The 16,559-nt window shown below is 40.1% G+C and overlaps 1 protein-coding gene across 1 annotated transcript in view; it reads right to left on the bottom strand.

Annotated features, from left to right (window-relative positions):
- Positions 1–312: 312 nt before the first annotated feature.
- Positions 313–16,559, bottom strand: part of GNPAT (glyceronephosphate O-acyltransferase) — a gene marked incomplete at its 5' end in the record, with an annotated part of 18,412 nt that continues 2,165 nt past the window's right edge. Inside the window, 14 exon segments of the mRNA XM_009694592.1 lie at positions 313–356; positions 648–709; positions 1,904–1,997; positions 2,091–2,190; positions 3,110–3,250; positions 5,734–5,813; positions 6,529–6,774; positions 9,267–9,490; positions 10,177–10,307; positions 10,398–10,549; positions 11,144–11,219; positions 11,662–11,789; positions 14,373–14,502; positions 15,335–15,511. Of these exon segments, the coding sequence (XP_009692894.1) occupies positions 313–356; positions 648–709; positions 1,904–1,997; positions 2,091–2,190; positions 3,110–3,250; positions 5,734–5,813; positions 6,529–6,774; positions 9,267–9,490; positions 10,177–10,307; positions 10,398–10,549; positions 11,144–11,219; positions 11,662–11,789; positions 14,373–14,502; positions 15,335–15,511 (1,785 nt within the window).

The raw sequence follows: 16,559 nt of genomic DNA, 5'->3' as shown, positions 1-16,559 counted from the left end.
AAATGTACTTAAGTAGCCATTACTGTCCATGTCTCTTTAAATATTTATCAAAAAGAAAAAAAAAGACAACAACGTTTAATCAATTTTGGAAAACAAACCACAGAGAGGATACAAATACAACGCTAACCCTCGGCACCAACAGCTTCGCAGCGGTACTGGAGAGCTGCCCCGCTGAAGAACACCCCTCTGCCCCCCGCGCTCGCAGGCGGGCCGGGCAAGAGGGGAACCTCACCTGCTCCCGTCCCTGCTCCCGCTGGGTGCTGGTCCGTGTTCTCAGCAGGCGCTTACATCCCCCCCAGCATCAGGAACCACCTAGAGTCGTGCAGCCACAGGTTTCTGTACAGGTATCCTAGTGTCTAATTAAAAAAAAAAAAATAAAATCATCAAAATGCTGTAATTACCCCTCCATTAAACTGCTTTATTTTCCTTCATCATTGGGTTGCGCAGTATTTCAAATAAAGAAGGGGGATTGGAAGCCTGCAGTCAATGACACCAGAAAAAGTATTGTAAAAAAGTGCCATTAGCTTTATGTCTACAAAAATCCTAAGAAACTACTAGGGAAAAAACACTACATCTAACGTATGTGCGTTGTCCAAAGTAATTTATAACTTGAGAAGCTATCTTCAAATTAATTGGAGAACACTTACCAAACATGTCCAGGATTTTATTAACAGCCTCTTGATTTACATTGAAAGTGAATCCATTGGCCCTACAGTTAAAAGAAACAAAACCTGTTTCTTCAATGAATATTTCTTATTCCAGTCATTGCTATATGAATAATCTGAATTAAACATGTTCATAATTACATCACATTTTTCATCCTACCAGCACACATATTAATTTTAAGGACATGGCAGACTTCTAAGCAGACTGTACTCAAGGACTCGTTCACAGTCCCCATGTCTCTCTCGTCTCTTGATTTTTATTAGGGACAACTACAGGAAAAGAACGTTTGTTTGTTTTCAATCATATAATTTTCAAGACTATCTCTCTGAAACTGAACCAAATCTTCAGCTGATGTCAAATTCTGTTGCACCCTATTGATTTAATCCTTTTGCTTGAAAGGGGAATTTAGCTATAGACATCTACTTCGCACAGTGACATGGCAGGGGACATAACAACAACAGTACGTTGTGCGCTTTCCAAGAGCACTACAAACCTTAACTAACTCATTTCCTGAACAGAGGCGTAAGAAAATAGCTCAGGGTCATCAGCTGCCAACTGCGTTCTGTGAAACACTCAAGACAACGTAGGGACTTGTTGTATCAGGGACTTCCACGGTTATACTTTTAAATACAGTAAGAAGCACCACAACACGAATTAACTTGTTAACAGGAAATGCATGTCACCGTATTTTTGTATAACAATAGCTGGTTTTTAATCTTAGGCCTATAAACTATGAACCACGTTAAAAGACTTTAACAACTAGGCTTTCAGTTAAATTGCTTTGAGATGTTAGTGCTGAAACCCGCCCCAAAACTAGTAGCATTCCCGATTATTGCTTACATTGCCTGGTGAGGGTTAGTGTAACACACAGAGTAACTCTTCTATCAAAAATAAGCAGGACTGTTCTCTTTGCTTACCAAAGCCTTGGGAGAAACTTTGAAGACCAAAAGGTAAAGGGAGTCAGAAGCAGCCTACTAGTGAGTTAAGGAATTTAGTTGCTGGGTCCCACAGGGGTGTTCTCACTATAAGGGGGTGCCATTCTGCTTCTACAGCGTGTACAGAAAGGAACTACCTGGGTCTTCACCACCATTCAGGTAAATCCAATCAACCGTCAGCTGCCTGGTGCTCAGGCAGTCGAGGTTCTGCTGTTCTGCTTCATACTAATAGCTCGGTCATTAAGAATTGCCAGTAAGACCACACACTGACTTCTATACACCAAAAAGCCAATGCTACTTACATTTTCTTCTTCTTCACTGCACCCAGTTGCACAAGAGCTGCTAAGGCATTTTTCTGCAGGTCAGAAGACAGCGCTTCATAACACTGTGTATTCCCTACAGAGAAAGCAGAAACACAATTAAAAGTTTTATCACTTTGCATTAACAGGCTACACTCGTAAAATCATATTGCATAATGGCTGTACACACCCTTCTCAAGAAGCTGAAAAACAAAGTTGCGGACTCCAGGTATAAACTGCTTCTCGGTAAAGGCTTCTTTTGTTTCCTTTGAGAGGTATCTGAAAATTAACTAACATTTTTTTAAAAAATTAGCACTTTTTTCTTTTTGATTGTCAGCTTGTTATGAATTACAGACAGACATGTCCTCATAAGTAAGTAATACTGTTAGACTTTGAAAAGCGTAGGAGAGGAACTCAAAGGTATCATTACACAGAGCACCTGAAATTTTTATTACTGTTTAAGAGACGTGAGAAAACTAATAATAAAATAAGATTCAGTAATACTGTAATAGTTACCTCAGACATTAATCTAACATTCCTGTTCTCACAATCAAAAACAGTATAATTTTTTTAAAGCAATACCTGTTTTATAGATGGGAAAACCTGTGCAAATCAGTACAGTTGAGCCCAAGTCATACACCAGATCATTAACAGATTCCACTAGGTTCAAATGTCCACAGTCCCACCAATCTTATGCTGACATACCTGAGATTTTAGCCTCCTGATTTTGTATGCATTGCTTATTACAGGAATGTAAGTGTTTAGTCTTATTCAAACCTTGGAAAACCAAAAGAATTTAAAGAGCTATGGATGCAATTAATGACTCCCAAAAAAGCTATCAGATATGAGATGCAAACTCTTTTCTGCACCCGGCAGGACAGCCAACATAAAATGAATTAAGAGCTGCTCGTAAGGAAAAGCAATGAACCTGGTAGCAGCACGCTCCCCGTGAAGCTTATAAACCCACAATGGGCCATCACATTACAAGGTAGTTACTGCTTTAGTCAATTGGAAGAGTCTGAGCCAAAAGCTAAAATCAGGATCCCAGGGAGAACGTGGTGTTTAAGGTACTTATTACTGCTATTTCGCAACCCTTGCACCCCCCAGCCATGAAAACAGTCACTATTTATACTGCAGAAGTATCACAGCTCTCCTAATTTCCCTATAAGACACAGGAGAAGAAAGATAACTTTCTGAAGAACAATATACCTGATAACCTTCCACAAAAGGTCTGAACATAGCTGACAAGAAAGATACTGTAACACTTCCTTTGTCGGTAGGGTAGATTTCTTGTTGACTTGTTTGAATGGCATCACATTTTATGAGTAGAAAACATCCTTCCTCAAAATCCTGGGAGAGAGAAGCAAAACTGAAATTTTAACATCTACAGCAAGTGCACCTACCTTCCCCCACAAAATCAACAACAAAAACCACACAACAGGACACCACTTCCATTTCTGAACTCAGTTCTCAAGAGACTCCAACCAAAATTTTCCTATGGACCAGAAGTCCCCTTATAAAAAGGCAGTGGGAACATGTCCTTAAACACAGCAGTATCTCGACATACGACAGGCCTAGGAACAAAGACAGTGGCTGTGGCTGCTACTGTAAGAGCCAGCCTCAGCTTCCCTCAGGATTTTGTCAGAATAGGGTCAGGTTGTCTGGTTTCAGGTTTTTTCTGTGGGTGTTTTTTTGAAACTTTATTTATTTATTTATTTTTAATGCCAGGGTTTGCCTTTATCTTATGTCCACTGTTTGCAATAAACGATAACATAGTTCACTGACCCGCAACACAATGGCCAAAAGTTACAAACTATGGAAATGTCAACGACAAAACCATTTTATTGCCAATAATGGTGTAAAGGGAAGGGGACACATCGAGAACATGAGGGGATGGGACACAGATGTGACAGACACATGGACGACTAGAGTTGGGTTGCTAAGAGATCCCTTAACATCATAGCAACTCTTTCATTTAACTCCAGTAAAGCCAGTCATGGCCAGTCACCTTCCTGTTCCCTGCTTGGTTTTGGTACTTTAAAAGAAAAAAGCTGCAAGAGGCAACAATTGCTAACAATGAAAACTAAACGTAACTGTGCCAACCAGCCTTTAAAAAAAGGCCCAATTCTCTTCTATATAAAAAACTATAAGATTTTAATATAGTTGCAAGTCTTGAATATTCTTATGAAAATTATACTTACCTCTTTTTTTAATGCAGGAAAGATCATAAATACCACCATCAGATATTTAGCCTTAGCACTGATAAAAATCACATTTAATCAGTTTTAAACCCAAATAAAAACTACACGTGGACTTACCAGTTTATACTGGCTATGTTGTTGAACCAGTTTTTTTTTTTTAACTCTTAAACTTGTGCTAACCTGCATTTCCAGATGGCTGGAGCAGAGCCAGCTCCGACCCAGCGGGATGTGTACAAACCAACACAGCAAGTCCCGCAGAGAGCAAAAAGTGCTGCTCCGCAGTTTTCACGGCTTGCCTGTGTGCAGCTGGGTCAGGCGAGCACGCAGACATAAGGAGCCCTGTAAGAAGGCAGGGTGCAGGAACAATACTGCCTTTGTCTGAGTTATGGTTGTATGGGGTGGAGGGCGAAACGAGGGGAAACTCTTCCCAAGCAAATAGCATCCAACTGAAGCTTCCGTAAGAAGGACACTGTCACGCCATTAGGAAAGTTCTCACTTCAAAACCCTTCACAGGCTGCATCGCCTCACTCTCTAGAGGATTTTGGCTGCAGAAATTTAAATCAGGCTTTACTACAAGCACTTCCCTCGTAGTGCTCACAACGTACTATCCAAATCTACATGAGATAAATGCCAGTAATAAAAAGCTAAAAGGTCTCAACCATCAAAATATTAAAAAAAAAAAGTTTACTAATGCACAGGAACATTGAAATCTTCAGAGTTCAAGGTGTAAGAGGAATATTAGCTGTTGTATAAACACTACAGAGTAGGTACAGCCATGCTGTGCAGTCAGGGAGAGGCGAGTACAGAGGTGTACTTCAAGAGCCGAGGTGCTGGGTGCTGGCACAGCCCCCGGTAGCCCTGCCATCGCAGACCACACAAGACGGAGCCACACAAAACAACTGATCACAGCTGCACTAGGACTATAATCAACCAGAGGACAACAGGCACTTAAATTTAGAATTGCATACTCTATTTGTCAAAGATAATAAGGGCATACAATGGCTGATCATTGATTGGTATAACACCTATAGTTTAACTTTCTGAAAGAGCAGCAGTGCCCTTCTGCTACACAGTCTGTGAGAGCTTTTAGAAAATATTATCCTGGTGTACCCTCAATAAGGATTCCTGTCTTGCTTCTGTGCTGACAGAACATACCCACTCTGTGATAGAATTCAATTAAATCTACATCAACACTTTTTTCTTCACAGCCTAAGGCTTCTTTTGTAACCGCAGAGCAAGAGGACAGTATTTACACCTCATTTAAAAGACTGCTTTACAAATATTTTTGTATCTGTGCTGGAAGACTTGGTAGTTTTATGCAAAAAAGCCAAACTTCTGCTACAGTTGATTTTAATACCTCAGAATTCGGCAATTTCAGGATTTTCAGTTTTTCACTGGAAGGGGGAAAAAAAAAAAAAAAAAGATTGCATATGCAACCTTGTGGATTCTGACAATGTTTTGCAACTAACCAGATGACACCCTTTTAAGTTCTCCCTCCCACTTACAGATCAAGTTGGTATCACTGTACACATTTATCACAAAGCACTTGTTCGGCACAGCCCTGAAATCAGATGCAATTTTAGTTGGCCGCATTACTGACTATCAGTATTTTTGTATAAAGGATGTTTTTACCTTCAGCGAAATGCCAGGAAAGAAGATGAACTCATCAGAAAAAACATCCCTCAAGAAGCTGAAGCAGCTATAGACTTCCTCTGGAAAAAATATTATAAAGTACTGTTGTTTAAAAACATAATTTAAAACATGCAAATGAAAAGTCATTTAGTCCTTATTTTAGAGAGAGTATCTACTTCAAATAAAATTTGGACTTGACATTAAAAGCATACATACATATACAGCAGAAACCACCACAACAGAACAGCAAGTACTCAAAGCACTCGATTCACTTGTTACCAAAAGGAAAGAGCAGGGGGTTGCAGCCTCTCAGAATATGCATTAAAATACCACATAATCAGACGCTGCACAAAACTAAGGTATGTATTCTGAAAAGTTTCTTTAAGAGCCAAGTATTGGAAAACACTGAAATATTTCAGAAACAGTAGTGGGAAGAGAAGAAAGACTGCGAACTGGCTGCACTGTATGCAAGCGTGAGCTGTGTGTGATTTGTAACCTAAAAAGCTGGTCTGCTAAACGCCAACAAGACACTTAGCAACTGGGATCAGCTCATCTTACCCTGCCCTCTCAGCAGAATATACCTACTTTCAAAAGTATCAAAGGGTAAACAAACAAAAAAGGCAAGCGAACACCCCCATCCCCTCCCAACACATCCACCTTATGCCATGGGACCTTATCCAGAGGATCAGGGTCTGAGGTAGCTCCCACCACCAGACACAGGAACCTCTTACTCCTCTCACAGCTGACAGTGCAAGGAGCGAAGCCATCAGACTCTCACGAGCTACCCAAACGTACCTTTTCTGAAGCTGCGTGTCATCTGCAAGGCAAGTGCTACCAGAGATGGACGCACAAACACGTTCAGCAGCTGGTTTCTGTAGGTAGCGCACATGAGGATGGCCAGAGCACGCTTAAAGACGATCTCCCCTATGGCTCCATCTTCCCCTCCTTTGTCATTTAGGACCACGCGGCCATCGACAAGGCGAGCAATGTTGGAATGCAGGCTGAGGCCGGACAGAACTGCTTTTTTGGCACACAGGTTATCTAGCAGGAAAACACAACACTCAGGGAGATGCAAAAGGGAACATAATGCTATTGAAACAGCCTAAAATGCACCAGCATTTCATTATCACTGAAGACCAATTACTACACCAAACATTCAGTTAGAGAGATGTTCTAAAATAATCCATACCAGGAACTGGCAGTCTAGGCATAGTATGAGATGGAGAGAACAAATTTCAGACATTTCCGTAATTAAAACACTTTTAAATTCTTCCACTTGCTAACTACGACAAATACTTCCTTTGTCTCTGGAACGAATATTCTGAGCCTAGATAGATCTGTTTGATGGATACATTCATCAGTAAGGAAATGGAGACCATACTTTTGCTGAGGGATTTCTGACACTACAAGTTTTGAATCAGATGCTCAAGTCTTTATAATGTTTTTCCTCAACTCTCATATACAAGGAAGGCCTCATCCCAAATTAAGTTTAAAGAAATCCTAGCGTAAGTATCGTTACATAATATACCCGCTCAAAGAGAAACCAGACTGCACTTAAACCTCTTCCTTGTTTCGCAAGACAATCCTTTTACAATGCCTAAAGCAAGGAAGCGTGTGGTTTTGATTTTCGTTTTTTAAACAACAAAGTTCTTCAAAGGCAGGCAGGAGTTTCACAAACCTGTGGGCTTTGGTCAAGCTTTTTGGTCAGCGTGACACACCGCAAACTTTATTCAGATAAAGAGCAGCATCTCAAATCTTGAAAATACACTCACCATTTTAGAACACCTTACACTTTAAACACTACCAAAACATTCCCTGCGTCAAATCTGAACTCTTTGGCAAGCAAGGAAAGAAGCAATAAAAACTTCTTCTTGAATATTAAAATACACTTTACACGTTCACAGCACCACAAGCATATCAAATCAATATAGCCTCTGACAGAAAACAAAAATTTTCATATTCTTTCCCCTTGACGCAGATTTCACACAGAATCCCCTTGCGTCTTGTTTGCTCCTTCAGCCTACTTTGTTCCAGTTTTGCTAAAGCTTCCAAGTTTCTCAATGCAATAAGAAGCAGAAGTCTGAGCAAGTCATTTTGCAGTTCCTGTTTTTAACATAAAATTTTCTAACAGCCAAGCAAATGTTCTGTCTGTACCAACCAACCAGCATGACAAAGGCAGAAACAACTAGCTGTTTGGAGACAAGAGAATGGACAGGGTACATGTAGTTGCTGACTTGGTGATGTTGCCAAATTCGCCAAATGTATTTATTCTTTCAAATTACTGACAACCCAAAACAACACAACAACCTCTGTTTCTATGCAACCAATGCCTAGAGCAGGGCCAGCACACTCCCAACAAAACCTGCTCAGTAGTTGTCATTCCTCATTTCATTACCATGCCTATTTGCTATTCCCTGACTACATCACAACTCTACTAAAGCAAAAGCTTATTCATTGTTGCTAAGAAAATAAACAAAATAAATCAACAAACCCTAATGTGGTATGTTTTTCAGTTTACTATGCAGTAAGATTCTAAATAACATTTCAGTATTGCCATGGCCGTGAAATTCTTCCTTTTACCAGCCTGGCAGAAGCAGACCTTGTTCGCATTCACTGCAGTGCCAACCCCAGAAAGGAGAAGTGGTTTTCTTCCAGAAATAAGAGAGTTCTGTTATAACTGTTGCCTGCTCCTATTTCTTTATTGTAGTACTCAGAGGGATTCTTGATTATACACATGACTACAAAAGCAAAGATCCACAGTTTAAATCTACCTACAGTGAAAAGGTAAATGTATGTGCATTACACATTATTTTTCTTTGCCAGCTTTACCACTTATGTCCTGAAGCTCTGAAATTAATTACCTGTGTCACCTTGGCTCACAGAGTGAGGTTTAAAACAGTTGGTCAGAAAGTCTGGAAGGAGAATCAACCTTTCAGCAGACAATATATACATATAAAAAAAGACTGTGTGTGAGCATGTGTGTATAAATAAAACCACCAAAGAAGCCTTCTCCTCAAAAGTCATCACCGTTTCTGGGGATAAAGTGAAATTTAAAAATAAATAGACAACTTATAGTTTTGATTTTCACTCACCCATTCGTTTCCGCTAGTTCTTTGCCACAGTAACAACAAGAAGCTATAGTCAGTATCGAGCAACAAACATAGCATTACACCAGGTTAACTGCTGCCAATCAGGTCATTGCCGGTGACTTCCAGAGGGTTCAGAAAGGTAGGCACTAGGCAAATCTCAGTACTCTAATACAAGTACCTTATAATTTCCCCCTCATTCCACACTTCAGGGTATAACAGTACAGTATCTGTTCTGTTTCCACCTAACTGTTTTTCAAAATATTATCTTCTACAGGCTAAGTCAAAACCTGTCAGGTTTTAGCATCAGTTTTAGCATATCCTAAAATCCATTTACAACTCGAAGGAAAACATTCTGTAAAGTTGTCACCATATACTGCTCCACAGAAATATAATTTATCCCTCATAAGCAACAAAAGGAATAGAAATAACACTTTCTCTGCATACCAGGCCATTCAATGAATCCTCCAAAAGTCTGTGTTAAGCCTTTAAGCCACAGGGTCTTTTCTATTAGAAGTTCAAAATCCATTGCTGGCAAATTCTGGAGCAGGACAGCAGCAACTAGCACCCACGGGCTCAAAACCATGTTTTCTATTTGCAGGAGCTCCATTTTATAAGCTACGTCACTGACAAATTCTTGGATATCCTCAGATGGCTTTTGGGGAAGATGCCTGAAAAGAACAATGGAGTTCAAGGTAAAGAGCTCCAAAAACTGGAATATAAATCACAGCCTTCCTTACTTCCTCTGTATTGCTCCCAGATCTGTTAACTACTTTACAGCACCTAACATCTGGAGGGTGATTCTATCTATGTGCTATGTAGAACAGAAGTACAGAGCAAAATATCGGTAGCTTCATGACAGTATTTGAAACACAGATCTCTCTATTAATGCCATACACTTGCTATCTTCAAAAAAAATTCAAAACCATTATGTTTTATATAACAAATTGCAAAAGTCACCCAATCCAGTCCTAGCTACAGCTCCCTGGCACACGATCACATAACAGTTCGCAGTAATTAAGCAAGAAGGGAGAGAAAGGTGGAATTTTTAAGTGGCAAACCCACCGAATTCTCAGAAAAGAGAGCTTTGCCTGGCTCATGCATCATCATTAAATTTTAAAATGGCATCTTCTTGACACAGTACAAAGCTACACACGTTAACAACCTGTTTCAGAAACACTCAGTAACAAGCACGATAAGCCTCTGCGCAGACAAATTTCAGCAGTCTAAATAGTCAGATGGAGGGGAGGAGAGAAGTTGAAATCAAAGTACAAGAGAACATCTTAATTATTTTACATAGGTGAGGACTAAACAAATGCTTTTCCTGGTGTGCATATACCATGGAAAGATGTGGTACCTGGGAACCAAATTGTATGGGCACCGATTGATTCTCCCAGATGCCAAGGTTCTAAGTGATACCGGCTGGCCAACGTAGATATGTATGGTACCAAAACTGTCACTGAGGATTCTTCTGGCTTTTAACAACCCCTACAAAAACAAGAAGGGCAAAACTCAAATTTTGGTGCTACAGGGTGCGTATATATTCACCTATATTCTGGTCTTAAGGAATTTACATACAGATGTAGATTCTTTGGGCTTTGGGACTCCTAGGAGTTCATATGCATAAAGAGATTCTTCTAATATCCTCTCGTAGCTAATGCTGATGGGAACAAGGTACGTGTCAAAGACTTCACGTTTAAAAAACGGTTCCATCACAATGCTGAGAAGACCTGCAAATAGAAAAAAAAAGAAAAAAGTGAATCACTTGTCTTTTTCAGGGAGGGAAAAGCAACTGCAATTTAACTTTGAGAAGATACCTTCAAATTTTAGAAACTGCTAATAGGTGTGCACTGTGCCTGCTCTCTCTTCAAGCAAGCAGAAGCACAAGACATTGCCAAGCTTTAAAACAGAAGGTAAACGTAAGCAATGCATTTGGACAGCTATTTGTGCGCTTTTCAGCAGCACTGCTCTGCGCTCACACAGCATCTTCCTTCTAAAGGTTCTCCATTACTTTTACAGTTAGCTTACAATATTTCTCTACTGCTCAGGGGACGTCTATTTTCTAGAAAGAAAAGGATGAAGAGTAATGCAATTAAGTACACAATGGGGCAAAGGGAGGGAAAGCAGTAGAGTGCGAGAGATGTGTACTGCTGTTCTTTGTATGGCCTTGGAACTCCAACTGCAGTGTTTTCCACTACTCTGACAGACCTCACCAACTTCCCAACACTTTAACATCCCCTCCTGTCTGGAGAACTTACAAAGCATGTAGCCACTAACGAAAACACTAACAATCATAAAAATCTTCAAGTTTTCCACAAACCTACCAAACTTTGGCGTCAGAGTCTTGGCGGTGCGGCTTCTAGTCCCCTCAAGAAAAAATTCAATTGGGGCATAGCCAGTCTTTAAAAGTAAAACAAAAAAAAAGCTGGTCAGAAAATAAAAACATTTCTTCTTTACTGCCCGCAAATAGTTTTAAATACTTAAAATGTAAGTAATTTTTTTTTTTAATGGAAGCCATGCATCTCTAAGCCTATATTCATCCATTGTATCTGCCATACCATATAGTTAAATTAAATTAATGAAAATACTGTCTGTCATGACTTATGGGCACACGATCCAAACCAACTGATGAGGAGCAATTTGTTTACCACCTGCTGCTGAACTGTAACAACAGAGCGCATGCATGCTCTTCACCTACAGCAATTCTGAGGTAAAATACATTTAATCAGATCACAGTGAAGACTTTCAATGACATAGCTATAACATCATGAAAATTTCACATGAATTGTTCCAATAGAGTATTTCTTAAGGATGCATTTTGAGAGTTCAGTAATTTATTTACCCTTAACATCGTTTTTACATATTCAGCAAACACAGCCCAGTAGAGTCTGTTCCCACCAAAGGAACGTCGCATAAAAAAGGCACCTGCCCTTCGTAGCAGCTCACCAACTATCTTCATTCCTAGGAAATCTGAAAAACAACCAAACAAGAAACAAAACCACACACAGAAAACTTATTAATATCAGCCAGCAGAACCAACCACTTTCCCTAATACACTGATTCAATTACCAGAATAAAGATCTCTTTCAAGGATTCTGCTGTTGCAAATACCTTTATTTGCTTTCAGATTGTCTAGCAAGACTTATGTAGACATGAACAGCATATTACAATATGCTTACAATTTTTTTTTGTCAGCTGCATTCACTTAGAGCAATTTATTTTCCTAAGTTAGATGGCCGGATTTCAACCGTTACAAAGACTAAGTTTTTGAAGTACATTGTCTCACTCATCTTCAGAAAGATCAGTTACCACTGAATGTATCCTAGAAGACACAGAAATTAACTGACCAATTACATTATATTATACCATTTATGATCCTGACTTATCATTTTGGGAGGTGTACACTAAACCGGCTAAAATTTTTTATAGTTTTCTAGTTTTAAGCAATGATGGTCAACACATAATTGTCAAAACCAGGAAACACTTAATGTTAACAAATTTCTTGGGAAGTATTTAGAACGAGTCTACACAGCAGCTGGCCATGTACCGCTTCCACCTCCTTGCCACCTCAATCCATGAAACACTTGAGAACAGACATTCACTCAGTAAAAGAAATTCACATTTCCAGCTGCGATGCTGACAAAGACTGCCTTGAAAATGTCATATCTGTCACACACACACATATATATATGAGATAGATATATAGACAGATATATAAAATAGGTAAAAACAAATGGGTTACAGGACCCTGGGCAGCAATCACAGCTGTGAGAGCTTCCCATGTGCAGAGGTCCATCTTTTTTCCCTTACTCTCCGACTGCCCTCCCTCTCTCACCACAACACAGGCTCTATCCCCTCCTTCCACTCTCCTGCCATGTAGTCAGGATGCTGGCTTCATGCCCAACGCCTCTCCTCACCACAGACATCCACCCCACAAACTGGGACTGAAACGCATCCTTTCACGTACCTCAGGCGCACGGTACCTCACCAGCTCTGTGCCTCTAATCTGACTTGCTCCCAAGACCTGAGGCAGAAACACGATCCCAGTACCAGCTAGATTCCCACTAATGTACTGTATGAGCATGTACTCTGGCGTTACTGGCAACTGTTTACCCTCCCTTAGCTAATCCCCACTGATCTATCTATGTGCTACTTGAAGCCAAGTGATAACTAACAAAGCAGAGGCACTTTCCATCTCTATCAGGACAGCATCTCTCCACTCAGCACAAGTACCACTTTGAGAGTGAGTTTGTAAACCATATCTTATGAACCTCTAACACAATATGCAGTAAATACAACTGCAACCATAGAGAACTGTGTTTTCTCCAGAGGAATTTAAAATAACACACACATGCAGCAGTATAATCAAGCTGCAAGCCCCTAATTGTGAAGAACTTTGACCCCAAAACACCTAAAACACCCAAAATACTTATAAAAATGCTAATCACTAAAAAAAATCCCTCTAAGCTAAACTAATAGTATCTTAAGATACTGCTTTGAGACCCAAAACTCAAAAAGGCTCTAATGCAAAAGTCAGCAAAGGATTACACAGGTAGCTATGACAGCGTGTGAGCAGATTCTGAACAATCTGTGACAGGTAAGCAGCTGCAACACCTTGATTAAGGCACCTATGAGACACCAACTTCTGAATTCACCAGAATCTAACCTGCATCACCCAGAGGCAAGATACCATTAACTCAAAGACCAGCAGAATCTCATCTTCCCTAGCAAGCACATCCTCCCAGCTTCTGCTGATTTTCTACTGGTCTTCCTAACCTCTTGATTGGTAAAGTAGACTACAGTAGAGTAGTAGGTTCCCAAATCTTTGTTAGCTTGTCTGTGCGCCTTACAGCGCTGCACCAGACCTGAGGCTGTTGTCTGCCTGCTTAGAAGACATGATTGATACTTCCAAGATCAGGTTTCTCAGTTAAATGGTTCCAGAGTCTAGATTTTCAAAAACTCAGATGTTTACTGTTAAAGTCTTCAAAAATTGTTTCCTGCAAATACGCTGGCTTCATCTGCTTTAGAATTAAGTATGTCCAAAATCGTGACCTCCGTTGTGAAATTTCGTTTTCCAGCCAGCTCTGCTCTCAGCACTTCACATAACAGAGTTCTGCCAATGCTTCAAGGGAATCGGTCGCATCACCAACAAACACGAGGTAGATGGCACTTCATAGCTGGCTACTATGACTGCACTTAAAACTACAAATTACCACAAAAGGTTCCACATAGACAGTAGCTCTTGGGCAAGTTTTTGCCTGTTCCCAGGCCAAAAAAGCAATATAGAAGTCTTCTTCACAACAGCTATCTTTGCCCCAGCCTTGGCTCTACAGATTGAGTACTTCTGGGTGAACTTGCTATGAAAAAATTCACCTTTGATTGGACTCAGCACCAATGAGAAGCTTTGAGACACTGCAAGCATCTCACCCAAGGAGGTTTTAACAAGACGTATTTGGAACAGAAGTTAAACACAACTATTTCTAGTAGCAGCTACCAGACCCCTTGCTATAGATTCTCCGAATCCTGAAAACATTGTCAAGAGAAGATACTTGCCTATTCCTGCAGCAATGACTGGTAAAGCCAAGTCATACGTATATAGCAAATAGGACAGCATCAAAAAGTCTACGTAGCTTCGGTGACTGGGCAGCAGTACAACTGGATGCTCCTGAATAGCATGTTGCAGCTAAAAAAAGAAAAACAGCACAAACAATATTGTTGCAGTATTTACAGACTGACTGTTGAAATTTCCAAATACAGACCTTCACAGGGCTTAAGGCAAACAGAAGCTGATTTGTTTGAGGGTGGTTTCTCTGCCCACATACTCTGTACCTGTTTCAGCATGGAACCACAGGAAATTGGGAGCAGTAGTTTCCAGACTAGCAACCTGTGTTTCACAAGTATTAGAGGACTCAAAAGCCAGGGTCACCCTGTTACGTGATAGTTCAATTTAAATCCCTTTTGATGGGGATGGGAAACCCAACAGGGGCTGTCAGGGCTGACACTGCTGTCTTCCAGGGAGCGCACTGCACCCTCCAGAACAGCAGCATCCTGCAATGAAACAGGGGGACGACAGCTCCCTAGGAAACTGAGGCAAACATAAAAGCATCTCCTGCCTCAGAGGTGCAGAGTGTTTCACCATTCTTAGCTGTATGAAAGTTTCGCAGAACAGCAAACCCACTCAGCCACATAACATTAGGTTTTCACCCCTAGTTCAGCTAAATGCTTTATTAAATTTATAATATCCGGCAGAAAAACTCCCTCAGTAGCTAATCTAACAGAATCACTGACACATGGTATTCCTTACCATTTGGAAAACGTACAAAAAGTCCGGCTGCCCGTTTACCTCTAAAATACTTACATATCACCTGTCTTTCCCCCCACGCTTATTAAGCAATGTAGTAATAAACAGAAGTGCAGTCTGTTTTTTCAGAGTGTATTTTTCATATTCGTTACTTGGAGCAAAGATTAGAGTATGAAAATATTATAACCTTTTTTTTTCCCCCAGCAGTACTCACTCTCTGCATTCCTTCTTCATTCACACAAACTCTCTGGAAAAGCTGTTTAAATATTTTGCTCAGAGTAAAGGCAAAAAATCTGACAGCTCCTAATTGCATACTGTGGCCCATCTCATCCAGGATTTCCATGGCTTCTTCTTGAATAATATCAGGCGATTCTCCCATCTCCTTTGCTAACTAAAGAGAAACAAAACAAACAAAATAGCAGTTAGATGTTGTTCCCTTCTCCTCACCCATGCACGCCATTCTATGTACCACAGCAATTATGGCAGAACTACTGCAATAGGCAGCAAGATTTTATTTTATGTGATAGGCACGCATCTAATCATACAGAATCTGTTTGGTGTCAGCCAACAAGAGAAAGCCAAGTTAAAGCTGCTCAAAATCAAGAATGAGCTTAGATGTCAATGGTGGGGGAAAGGGTATGCAACAATTTTTCCCCTCCAAACACACCACCTGAATGTTTTAACTTGTAGCATCTTCAGAGGAGATTTAAGTTCAAAGAACCTTTCCTACATTATTACTCTGAAGAAGGTTGTGTGCAATTTTCTTTGACTAGTAAAATGAAACCTACGTTTGCAGAGATACTCACAATGTAAATCTTTAAAGTGCATTTGGGTTAGATTTTAAGACTTGGCTGAAGAACCTCAGTCGTATCACACTTCAATTTGTAACGTACTATTTTGGCAATGGCTAGCTGAAATGCATACAAAGCACTGTCTCTACCAACTTTGCATATCAATGATCTTTTTTCTGTTGCTATGCCCATTCCCTTTTGAAGTTTCTTAAAACAGACTGAAATAATGGTAGTCCCTCCTATTTGATACTTTGAATCTAGAAATATTTAATTGAAAAGTTAGTCTTTTACTGTTATGGAATGAGGAATATGCCTTTTACTGAACACGGAGGAGGAAAGAGGAGGAATGGCAGACGAAAAAGCCTTCAAAAAAGCACAGCTCTGTTTAGAGGCCAGCACTGTTTACCTATTATTTCTATTTTGTGACACATGAGAAAATCTGTCTCCTCCAATCTACCTCCATATACCACCTTCTTATCATATCTACTGGTTCAACCGTGTTTTAATAAATGCATTATCCTTCATCCTACGTATTTCCACATGTAACTAGAACTGATTATTTTAATCACTTAAAGAAGCCAAAAACTGCTTCCACTGGAGCCTGAGAAAATCAGCCTCCCTTAGGAAGCCAAAAAATTATTCTTGTTA

The sequence above is a fragment of the Cariama cristata genome, unplaced genomic scaffold (genome assembly GCF_000690535.1).
Source record: "Cariama cristata isolate BGI_N322 unplaced genomic scaffold, ASM69053v1 scaffold27950, whole genome shotgun sequence".
Lineage (NCBI taxonomy): Eukaryota > Metazoa > Chordata > Aves > Cariamiformes > Cariamidae > Cariama > Cariama cristata.
Note: the sequence above shows the minus strand (reverse complement) of the source record. Positions and strands in the feature narration are given on the sequence as shown.